This window comes from Marmota flaviventris, chromosome 10 (genome assembly GCF_047511675.1).
Source record: "Marmota flaviventris isolate mMarFla1 chromosome 10, mMarFla1.hap1, whole genome shotgun sequence".
NCBI classification, from domain to species: Eukaryota; Metazoa; Chordata; class Mammalia; order Rodentia; family Sciuridae; genus Marmota; species Marmota flaviventris.
Genome location: NC_092507.1, coordinates 110,855,623 through 110,868,759, shown reverse-complemented (window position 1 = coordinate 110,868,759; position 13,137 = coordinate 110,855,623). Strand labels below are relative to the sequence as shown.

At 36.5% G+C, this 13,137-nt stretch overlaps 1 protein-coding gene across 1 annotated transcript; it reads left to right on the top strand.

The window, feature by feature from the left end:
- Positions 1 to 11,647: 11,647 nt before the first annotated feature.
- LOC114084532 (vomeronasal type-1 receptor 90-like) lies at positions 11,648 to 12,580 on the top strand. The gene has a single exon (XM_027925599.1). The coding sequence runs from the start codon at positions 11,648 to 11,650 to the stop codon at positions 12,578 to 12,580; it is 933 nt and encodes a 310-aa protein (XP_027781400.1).
- Positions 12,581 to 13,137: the final 557 nt, after the last annotated feature.

Genomic DNA, 13,137 nt, shown 5'->3' with positions numbered 1-13,137 from the left:
AATGGAGGGGGAAAAAATAAAATGGAAATAGGAAGGCAGTGGAATGAATAAGACATATTTTTTCTCTGTTCATATATGAATACATGACCAGTGAAACTCCACATCATGTACAGCCACAAGAGTGAGATCCTAATTAGAATAAGATATACTCCATGTTTGTATGAACATCTCAAAATGGACTCTACTGCCATGTATAACTAAAAAGAACAAATTTTAAAAATTAAAGTTCACACAGATATAATATGTAAAAATTATCTTTTTTTTCTGGAGAGAGATGGAACTTTCAACAGAATCTAATGAAAACACAATGACAAATATATGTAACTTCTGCAATGTAAAAATTCATGATGGACCTGGGTGAAGACTAAACACTGCAGAATAAGCCTCCAAGAAACCTCAAAACAAGTCAAAAGGTAACAAAACTCAGAGAGAGTGATAATAAAATGTTTAAAAGTGAAATGTACATAAGTGGCTTATTAATTATTCTAAAATATCTGTCATTAAAACCACAGGAAGGAACCAAAATCAGGGAATACTAGGAGAAAATAATGGACAAATTTACCAAACCTGATGATGTGAATCTGAAGAAGTCTATTTAGAAAAAGAAAACAATGTCTTAGTACATTACAGTGAAATTGGGGGAAAACACTAAGGAATCAGTTTATCCAGAATAAAAATAAAATAGCCACATGGCATTGATTGATGCAATGCTAACTGGGTAAGTAAGATGAATGTTAGCAACACTGCAGATACTGGCAGTACTTGTAAAATAGGTGGTTATCTGGAAGTGGGATAGGATTTATTATAAATATATATTTCAAATTCCTTGGCAACTGGTAAAATAAGTTGAAAAAAACTGTATTTGCAACAGGTGCAGTGGCACATGCCTGTAATCCCAATAACTCTGGAGGCTGAGGCAAAAGGATCACAATGTGGAGGACAGCCTCAGCAACTTAGTAAGGGCCTAAGTAACTTGTTGAGATCCTGTGTCAAAATTAAAAAAAAAAAAAATCTTAAAACGGCTGGAGATGTGGTATAGTGATAAAGTGGCGAAGGGTTTAATCTCTGCTACAAAAAATAATCCAAAATATTTGATAAAAAATGACACATGCAATAGTGTAAATGGCTCAACTAGATTACATAAGGCAGGGAAAGTATGGAATACAAACCAATGAAATCAAAATAGCATCTGTAGAAAATATTAATTCAAGTGTTTATAAGAATTTTAGATATATGTTTATGGTTTTTTTTTTGTGTGTGTGTATGTGTGTGGTATTGGGGATTGATGACCCCTGATTTTATGCATGCTAGGTAAGTTTTCCAACACTGAGCTATATTCCCAGCCTGACCAATGTTTCCCTAAAAATATTAAAATTTAGAAGCTTCCATAGGTGCTGAAAAATGAGAACAAACTGACTATCTGTTGTTTATGATAAAATTACTTTAAATATAATAACACCTTGATCAAAAGTAAAGGGGTGGATAGACACATAAAATGCTCACATTAATCAAAAGAGTGAAAGTACCTATATTAATTTCAAGAAAACATATTTTTGAGCAAGGGAATTATCGGGTACCAAGAGCTCATCACATAATGACAAAGGGGTCATTCCTCAAAAGATATAAATATACAAGAGTGAAAAATGGATAAAACTGTAATGAGAAACAGTATTATGTATATCATAACTGGAGATTTCAACACCCATTCATTGGGAATGAACAGATTCAGAAGGCAGAAAATAAGTAAAGACACAGATATATTCACCAGTGCCACCAATCAACTGGATCTAATTGACCTTTACACATTACTTCTTCCAACAAGGTCAGGACACACATTCAAGTTTGCAAGAAACATCCAGCAAGTCAGAACACATCCTAAAAGACGAGGTCATGAAACGTGCCTTACCCAAAACTTTAAACAAATCATAATGTGATACTCACTCTAGGACCCTAATTTACTTAAGATAAAAAGCAGAGAGATAATGGGCAACTCCCCCAAACACTTGGGGAGTTTATACTTCTGAATAAGGCACAAAGCAATACATATCAAGAAAGAATGTTAACTGAAAGAAAATGGAAAAGTAATCTATCAAAATTGTGATATGCAGTAAAATCAGTAACAGTAAATTTTTGGAACTCAATCTATATTTTGGAAAAGGAAATCTAAACTCAATCATCTATACCCCTACTTTAGGAAATCAGAAGAGGAAAAGCAATTTAAATCCAAAGTAAGCAACAGAAAAAGAATGATACAATTTAAAACAAAATTGAAAAACATTGAAATCATAATATTAATGGAGAAAACCAAGGAGCCAAAACCTGGTTCTTGGTCCATCTTCACTGACCCGTGTGGGAGCCCTGGCCCAGGTGGCCTGGATTCACCCAGTGGTCGACAGGTAGAAACACGCCATAGCTCAGGTCCAAGCTGAGGACAACCTCCTCCAACCTGTGGGGGAATCCAGGACCAGGTTAAGTGCAGGTCCACCCCTTGATCCACCTGGGATCCCAGGCCTAACCTACCTCCATCTGGGGACATGGCCCTCAACACACAGTAGCCACCACCTTGTGACGAAAGACAGGGCCTAAGAACAGGCATCCAAAGCCAGTGTAAACCCCCGCCCCTTTCAGCCCCATCTCTGTAAGAGTTTGAATTCATCTTGGGTCACCCCATTGCTCTCTTGAGTTACCTCCACTGTTGCCACCACCAACTTAAGTTGCAGTAGCATCCATCATGAGATACCACCAGGTCTGGAAGCCCAAAACCAAGGTGAGGTACAAATAATCTGCAAGGATCCTCACTGCAGGAAAGTAAGACGCATAGACAATATGAAAAAACAAGAAAACAAAGTGCACCAAACAAACCAGGATACTATGATAACAAAATCGAAGGACAGCAGCGTCAATGAAATGTCAGAGAAGGAGTTCCTAATATACATAATTAAAGTGATGGGTGAATTTCAGAATGACCTAATTTTTTTAGAGCAAATACAGGAAAAAATTGATCACTCCAACAAAGAGATAAGGAAGCAAATACAGGTAGCAAAAGGTTATTTCAAGAAAGAGATAGAGATTCTGAAAAGAAAAAAGAAACTCAGAAATCCTCGAAATGAAGGAAACAGTAAACCAAATAAAAAACTCCATAGAAAGCATCACCAACATACTAGATCATTTGGAAGACAGAACATCAGATAATAAAGACAAAGTATATAATCTGGAAAATTATATACTTCACCACACAGTGAAGATCTTAATAAATCATGAACAGAACATCCAAGAATTATGGGATAGCATCAAAAGACCAAAACTAAGAGTTATTGGGATAGAGGAAGGAACAGAATTTCAAACCAGAGGAATGCACAATCTCTTCAATGAGATAATATCAGAAAATTTCTAAAACATGAATGGAAAACCAAATACAAGAGGCTTACAGGATACCAAATGTAAAAAATTGAAACAGATCTATACCAAGGTACATTGTAATGAAAATGCCTAGCATACAGAATAAGAATAAACTCTTAAAGGCCATGAGAGAGGAATCAGATCACATATAGGGGGATACCAATATGGATCTCAACAGGTTTTTCAACCCAGACCCTCAAAGCCAGGAGATTGTGGAGCAACATATACAAAGCTCTGGGAAAAAAAAAAAAAAAAAAAAAAAAGGATGCCAACCAAGACTCTTATATTCAGCAAAATTAAGCTTCAGATTTGATGATGAAATTAAAAACACCTTTCATGATGAACAAAAGTTAAAAGAATTCACAGTGAGAAAGCCCACACTAAAGAGCATGCTCAGTAAAATATTCCAGGTGGAGGAAATGAAAAACAACAATGAAAATTAGCAAAGGCAGAATCACATTAAAGGAAAGGTAAGTCAAAGAGAAACCAAGTCAAGTTAAAAAACAAAAATAAACCAAAATGTCCAGGAATGCAAATCATATAATAATAATAACCCTAAATGTAAATGGTCTAAACTCATCAATTAAAATACATAGACTGCGTCTGGGGTTCTGGCTCAGTGCCTAGCATATGTGAAGCTCTGGTTTGGATTCTCAGCACCACATAGAAATAAATAAAATAAAGGTCTATTGACAACTAAAAAAAAAACAACATTAAAAAAACATAGACAGATTGGATTTAAAAAACCCAACAATATGTTGCCTTCAAGATAGTCATCACACAGGAAAAGACATCCACAGATTTAAGCTGAAAGGGTTGATAAAAGTACAACACTCACATGCACCATGTAAATAAGCAGGGTTTTTCCATCCTCATATCAGATAAAGTAGACTTCAAACCAAATATAGTGAAAAGAGATAAAGAAGGAGATTTCATACTGCTTAAGGAATTCATACTTCAACAAGACATAACAATCATAAAATAACTATGCTTCAAAAAATGGGGCATCTATGTCAAACAAACCCTTCTCAAATACAAGAACAAAAAAGACCACAACACAATAACACTGGGTGACTTTTATACATCTCTCTCGCCACTGGATAGATCTTCCCAACAAAAACTATACAAAGAAACTGTAGAAGTCAATAATTCAATCAATATGTTGACTTAGCAGACATATATAGAATATTCCCTCCAACAACAAGCAAACAACCTTTCTTCTCAGCAGCACATGGATCCTTCCCCCAAATAGACCATATGTTATGCCACAAAGCAAATAGTAGCAAATACAAAAAAAAAAGAAAAACAAAAAAACCCAGAGATACTACCCTGCATTTTATCAGATCATAATGGAACAAAATTAGAAATCAAGTGTAAAATAAAAATAGTACATACTCTAACACCTGGAGACTAAATAATTCACTATTGAATGACCAATGGATGACAAAAGAAATCAGAGACAAAATTTTTAAAAATACTTAGAAATGAGAATAGTGATACAACATATAAAAATTTCTGGGACACTATGAAGACAGTTCTAAGAGAAAAGTTTATTGCATTGAGCTCATTCATTAAAAGAATAGAAAATAGCCAAATTAAAAAAAAAATAAGATTGTATCTCAAAGTCCGAGAAAAAAAAGAACAAATAGACACCAACAGCAGTAGGAGGCAAAATAATTAAAATCATAGTTGAAACCAATAAAATTGAAACAAAATAAAAATTCAACAAATTGAAAAACAAAATGTTTGTGAAAAAATTAACCAAATTGAGAAACCCTTAGCCAAGCTAACAAAGAGAGAAAAAACTCAAATTACTAAAACCTGTGATGAAAAAAATATATCATGACAGACTGCTGGAACAAGGACTTAAGCATTAGAACAGAGACCCTGTGCCTAACATAAAATGAAGGCACACATAACCAGCAGTACCCAGAAACAGGGTGCTCTATGTGGGAACAAACAAGGGGGAAAGAGCCCATCACACATGGTAGGGCGAGGATCGTCAGAGCCACTGGGAAACCATGATGGGTGCCAGGAATCCATCAGCCCAAAAGAGAAGCATGGTCAATTGTGGAATGGTTTGAACTCATTTGACCTCAGGATCAGAATGAGTGTAACTGGGCTTGTCAATATGATGGGGACATGAACCCAATCAAGATCTCTCTCCTGAAGTGTCTAGGGAACTTAGAGAAAAGTTTGGGGCCCAGCTCTCCCAGGACTGTTGTTATCCACCAGAGAAGAAAGTAAAACTATGAGACAGGGGACATGTTCCACTGGGGAGGCCACAGTTCTGTGTTCTCCAGTGGGATCTTGTCACCTTTGCAGACATTAAAATTACATCCCTGAAGAGACAGGACTTAAAGACATCCTTTCCTAAAACCTCACATCTCTTTCGGCGCGTCTCAACTGCTCTGAGTCCTTCCCAGCCTCAGCCATCTGGGTAAGTGCCTCTGTGTCCTCAGATGCAGAATTAGTGTTTGGGTGGCCCTAGAAAAGCTGTGGAAGGAAGGAATCTGAGCCTTTTAGTGAAGTGTCTGGTTGCTGCAGGAGACATCAGCTCAACAGCCCTACTGAGCCCAGAGGACTGTGTCCTCATGGTGCAGTGAGGGTATTCTCTTCTAAGAATGTTTGCTTCTTCAATTTAGATACTCCTAAAGTTACTCAATTTCTCATAGAGAATAATAATTAATTTTAATTTTTCCATTTATTTTTGTAATTTAGTGATATCTAGTGACAACTTATCTATTCTAGAGTCTTTATATATTATCAGGAAAGCCATAAGTTTTAATTGGACATTTAATTATCTATACCTTTGCTTCTGTCATGTGTATAAACAAATAGAGCATCAGCAAGTGACTTTCAAAGTTTGAATCATTTTAATTTTTAAAATCTATAGAAGGAAATGAGGTACTATGTTCAAAACCTCATTTTGTAGAAGGAAAACTCACACTAGTATTAAATAACTACTTAAACTTTTTCAGTATGTCTTTGCATTCAATTTAATTTCACAAATTAAAAATTCCCCTATGCTCTACTCTATCAGTTAGGAAAGGACAATGATGATAAGTTTTGAATATACATTAAATATTTTAAAAAATCAAATGAACATGCTGGTCGTTTCCCATTACTGGCTCCAAAATACCCAGGAATATAATTCAGAATAGTTTGGAGAAAGTATAATTGTGTTCATGAGTCCTTTATGATTTAGTCACTAAAGAAGAATACCCTTTGCAATTTCTGTTAGATTGGAAACATTTGAATATAATTTTGTTTGGAGGAACATTTAGGTCAGTCAAATCCCACCCTACCATGATAATCGTACCTACATTTTAGATTTTTTTCCAAAACTCACTTTTTCATATCTGTAGCATGACTAGCTAAATGTCAACCTATATCATTTTCTTGTTACTAAAACTCAAAGGGTAAAATCAGACAGGAAAGCCAAAGCTGTAGAGCAGGAAAGCAGGACTTGAATCTTCCATCACTGCATCAATCAGGGAGAAGGACTCTTCTGCAGGACAGCTTGGGTTTTCTAGTAGTGACAGACAGCTTGGGGTCTGTGAAGAAGCATCTCTGGGGATTATTGTTTCTTTAGTTTAAAAGAACACTTTCACTTCTAGTGGCTTTTCTCAGGTGAAAGTTAAAATGGAGTAATATAAACCCCATAGCTCTAATTGTGAATCCCAGGCTGTCCTTTACAATTCTGACAATTCACAAGTCAACTGATAATTCTCGTCTCTATTTCTCACAAAGAGCTGCCATTTATTTGCCAAAACCTTGTGCAGGGTTTTGCTCATCATATTGCTAGAGTCTCTGTATCTCACAGCAGATGTGCTCACAGGACTAACATCTGCTGGGCAATGGTTTTGCCCTCCCTGAGGTGCCAGTCATCTCTCCATGTGCTCTTCATAGATTTCCAGCACAAGAAGTGCAACAGGTAGAAAGTGCTGCCTACATTGACCTCAGCTACAAACCCAATTGCTTGAAGCAGGACTAATCTCATCTGCTTCATCCCTTTTTTCCATTTTTCCATTAATGAATAGAAGGGAGGATGGGGAAGATTGCAACAATGAAGTGGAGCTGTGTGATCATGAAAATTCATGCAATATTTAGTGGTGAGTAAGTAAAAGGATCTCTCTGTCATCTCATCCCTGAGAGAGAGGCAGGATGATGCTCACACTGCAGAGGAGAGAACAGATGTGTGCTCCCTTCACTCCTTCACCCTGGAATTGGAATGTCCTAAGAAGGCACACTTGCAGTGAGTTTTGCAGAGGGGTATTCTCCTCCTGTAATTCTCTCACTTCTGTCCGGACCTCTAGCTCATATCCACCGCCTGAGCAGTTCTCACTAGTTTGAGGGAACATGTATGATGATGTATGTATCATGAGCCACCCATGGTATTGTTGACTGCACATTGTCTAACAGGACTGCTTCCATGATCTAGATGTTAAAGGGAGTCTTCACCATGAGGGTCCCCAAGTCTTTACTATGAGCACTAACAAATGAAAGTTCTGTAATTTGTAGACATTTCTTTTTAAAAAATGTGTAATGTGTTCTACTCATCTACTTACTTAGATTTTCCTTCCTCTTACCAGATGTGGATTCATCAAGGGTGACCTATTTCAGAAATTCAAGTTATAGTCACTGTGATTTATACATCCTTCCCCAGAGAATGTCAAGTCTGGGGGCAGCTTGATTTCTCAAATGCATAAAGTACAATATTAGTGCTGATACAAGAGGGCATCAAGATACCAAATTGGCAGCATCAACCCTAAGACCCTTATTGATGAGGGGTTCTCCAATCACCCCAATGATGGCAAAAAGCTTGTATTCTGTCCCCTGATCACCTAAGGTGTGCTGTGCCAGGTGTGATTGGGATGGACCATAGACGGGAAGGTTGGTGCCACAGGATTTTCCTTAGCTCCCCTTTCTGAATGGTTCTAATTCCCCAGGATACTTTCCCACAACAATGGTTCATCAGTGTGGACAATACTATAGAACATTCTTTACAATACCACTGTGATATACTTACATAATTTTAATCATATTTACTTGATGTGCAGCATTTGCTGATATGATTGTGGTTCAAAACTGGAGACAGCAGGATGACTAGAAAAGCATTTTTCTCGGGTTTCTCTGGGAACTACATGGAGAGAGAATAATTGTGCTTAGGATTACAGCAAATTGTGTCCCTTGATTTCATGCAGACATCAGGAAAGGGTCTAATCTTTCCTGTTACTAATGCAGAAATTCACTTTCAGAAAACAAATTTCCACTGGTTTTAAGGCAATGAACAAAAAAATCCATGCATTTTTGAGTATGATTGCAAACTCATGGCACTATACACTCCTGCTTTTCATTATTTCTGTTTGGAGGACTGCAGATTTCTCAGTAACACTGAACTTAAAGTCACCCAATGGCCTTGAGACACAGGTGATTAAAACATTTCATTTAATGAGTGTTTTCATGCTTGTTTTTTACAAGGTTCAAATGTTTAAATAATTTTAAAGCAGATTCTGTATGTCACTTAATGCAATTTTTTTTTTGTTTTGTTTCATAATACACTCTTTTATTGTTGTTGAAAGAGGGCAATTTTATTTTTTTCTGCACCAGTAATTGAACTCACATTAATGTTAAACACTGAGCCACAACCCCAATCATTTTTTTTTTATCTTGAGGCAGGGTCTCACTTAGTTGCTTAAGGCCTTGCTAAGCTACTGTGGCTGGGTTTTAACTTGGAAATCTCCTGTCTCAGACTACTCTCCCTGGCCTAAAACATTTTAAAAGTTATTTATCACATGCTAATGTAAATATATTTAAACTTATACCATAAAAATACCCATAAATATTTGACTTATATGAAATCAATTTATAAGAATGAGCATATGCCATTTGTATATCCATTGATGTCACAAAATAAAACAATGTAGGACTGATGATCAAATGTAATTCAGAAAAGCTTGGAAACATATGGACATTTTATTTCTATATTCTAATCTTTCTTCTGGACTTATTATGAGAACAACCCCAAAACACTGAATGAGTGAATGCAGAAAATTTTGTCACTTTACCTGATCATTACTTGGGGAAAATATTGTCCTTTATTAGTGGTAGTAGAGAGTTTTCATTTTCCAGGAATATTGCATGCTGAAACTCATGCATTGAACCTGAAAAGGTTGATCACACAGAAGCTGGGAAGACAAAAGCTTTCTAGATATATGATTAGAAAATGAGATACATGGTGGTTGTGGAGTGCCAAAAAGAGCTAAGAGAGAAAAGTGGCCCAGGACTTGTAGCACAATAGGGTGATTACAGTGCTTAATAGTTAGTTATGAAACTTAAAGTATCCAGAGAAGTGTTTGCAAGCTTCCAACATAAAAATGAGAACTTTGGGGAAGATGGAAATTGGCACACTATGATCCCAAAGCACTAAATACATATGTAGAATTGTAATACTGGGCCCCATATCCAAGTACAAAGGGTATATTCCAATTAAAAATTAAAACAAACAAGAGCATGCCAGTTTTAACCAATTATGTACATAACCTTGGATTTATACATGGCATCCTATGTTCATGAATGTTTACCTTTTGTTGTTTGTTAGTATTTTTCTTTTCTTAGTACTGGGAATTGAACTCAGGTGAATTTAATCACTAAGCAACATCTCCAGCCATATTTTATATTTTATTTAGAGATAGGGTCTTACTGAGTTGCTTAGCACCTCACCACTGCTTAGGCTGGCTTTGAACTTAAAATTTTCCTTTCTCAGCCTCTCAAGCCCCTGGATTTAGAGTCGAGCCCCACTGCACCCATGTTTCGTATACTGACTTATACATTAACATGTTCTAAAGAGTCATGAAATGATTTAGCCTCACATGCATAATTTTCTAATGACATTTACTTTTTAAAATATGACTGGAAATGATTTGAAATATATACCTACAATTTCAGACACTTGAAATAAAACACAAACATGCCTTGTGTAGGAAATATTCCATTGGTAGATCAACATCAAATTTTCTGTCTCAAGTTTATGCTGGGACTCTGAACTGAAATTTCTTAATTCTAGGAGATGACAAATGGGACTCTTTTAAAGGTCATTCTTTCAGACTAAGTTCAACTTCTTGTACTTTAATGAAAACTTTACAATGGAATGACTCAGAATCACTTTCAGTGTGACTTTAATTACCACCCTGATTCCAGATGACTGAGTAGAAAAAAATAGAATATATTTCTAATAATAATTGATAACTGGACATGGAACACTTAGGACAATTATTCTGGTGATAATAATAATATGTATATAAGACATATAGGTACACTGGTGATTCAAAAACTGTCTTAAAATATCACCAAAGAATTTTCTACAGATAGTGAGAAAATGTTCCAAAATTATGGAACTCTTTTGAGGCAGCAACAGAGGTAGTTATTATTAAAAAACTGAAATGTCCTTCCAGTCATCTGTGAGGAATCGCATAATTAAAAATAATGGTCAATTATATGTTAAAAACACATCCACATTTGGTACTTCACCCTCTTGCACACACAATAGCTCTTGAGTTCAGGTAATATGCCTGCCCATATTTATTGGTGAGATGATAAGAATTAAGCATCAGAGACTGCTCAAGATCACACTTGAAATAAATGGTAGATATTATATGCATATTCAAACGACATGTCTTACAGTGTGTAGTTTTTAATGTTGGCTTGGTTAATGTATTAAAGATATTAGGTCTGATAATAAACCAGACTAAAGACAAAACTCCAATAATATAACTAGGTATACAACTACTCCATCAAGATTCATTTCTTGAGAGAGTTGGAATTCTCTATTATTATGCAAGCCTTCCATTTAAATGCATCGATAATTGTACAATTTTCAATATGTACTTGAGGCTGAAATGAGAAGACAGAAACCAATTAAGGCACTATGCCAAAAACTTCAAGATGATATTATAAACTAGAACTATTTTCAGTATCACATTATAATTCTGAATGCACAGGAAAGATGACAGCCCCCAAATCATTACACAATCCAGACATGATTTGGTAATAACAGGAAAATGGCACCCGGAGAGTGTCAGAGAGACTTGAATGCTGAAGTGAGAAAAGACTGTGTTGGGGTGAATCCACACATGTCCTGATGGTAACAGGAGAGGCTGAGATTAATGGGTGTTATACTATTCAAAATAAAGTCTTTTCTTCATTTTCTCCTAAGATATATACTATGTGATTCATTGCTCAAAAGATGAAAATCACCAACAAACTCTATGATTATATTGGCATAAGAAATGCATTTTTCTCCGAAGTTGGCCTTGGGATCTCAGCCAACTCCATCCTCCTTCTCTTCCACATCTTCACATTCCTCCTCCAGCACAGGCTCAAGCCCACTGACCTGATCATTGGTCTCTTGGCCCTAGTCCACATAGGGATGATGACAATTTTGGGGTACATAGCTACAGATGTTGCTCTTTCTCAGGATTTTTGGGATGACATCAAGTGTAAATCGGTCATTTATGTGCACAGGTTTCTGAGGGGCTTCTCCATTTGTGCCACCTGCCTGCTGAGTGTCCTCCAGGCCATCACCCTCAGCCCCAGAAGCTCCTGCTTGGCCAAGTTCAAACATAAATCCCCACAGCAGACCCTGTGTGTCCTTGTTTTCCTGTGGGCCTTCTACATGTCCTTCAGTGCTCACTTCTCCTTGTCCTCTAATGCCATTCCCAATGTGACCTCAAATGTCATTGTGTTTATTACTGAACCTTGCAAAATTGTTCAAATGAGTTACTTCTTCAGGCATTTATTTTCTGTATTAGGTGTATTCCGGGATGTCTTTCTCATAGGGTTAATGGCCCTCTCGAGTGGGTACATGGTGGCCCTCCTGTGCAGGCATAGGAGGCACATCCAGCACCTTCACAACACCAGGCTTTCTCCAAAGGCATCCCCCGTGCAGAGGGCCACCTGGACCATCCTTCTGCTCATGAGTTTATTTGTGTTCATGTACTGTTTGGACAGCATCTTCTCCTCCTCAAGAACTACGGGGAACAATGACCCAGTTTATTATTATATCCATATGATGGTGGCCAATGGCTATGCCACAACCAGTCCTATGCTGCTGATCTGCACTGAAAAACAAATCATTAACTTTTTGAAATCTTTGTGGGTGAAGATAGTGCATACTTAACTAGTGATGATAGATAAGTTTTCCTAATATGCCAATAAACTGGCTTGTGAACAGTAAATTATAGCCTAGAATATATGCCCTCTAGAGGAAGTTAATATGGATTTATGCATGTTTGGTTAAATCTGTTACTTTAAAACAAGTGAATAACAAATTTATAGAAATGTCAATTCTTTACTTTTTGAGTTAACACAAGGGCCCAACATATCTGCTTGGTGTCAGCAAGTGATTGTTATGAAGTGGGACCTTCATGGCCTGGGTGAGTCATTGAAAACACATTGACAGTGTACAGAAGGTTTTAATAAGTGCTTAAGTGAGCTGTATTCTTCCCAATAAATATTGACATATTTATTGTCACAAATTACCCCTGATTCATCAATTCTCCTCTTATTGATCTTTTAAAAAGAACTGAATGTAAGGACTCAAGTTACTGTATGTACACTAGTGCTCAAAGTAGCATTATTAATGGTAGCCCACATCAGAAATGCCTCAATGCCCAAAAGCATATGAATGTAAAAGCAAAACATGTCCTTGGCATATCATGGAATATTATTCAGCTG

Bases quoted from the DNA above. Each gene is read 5' to 3' on its own strand.
- LOC114084532 (XM_027925599.1), top strand. From the start codon at position 11,648: ATGAAAATCACCAACAAACTCTATGATTATATTGGCATAAGAAATGCA.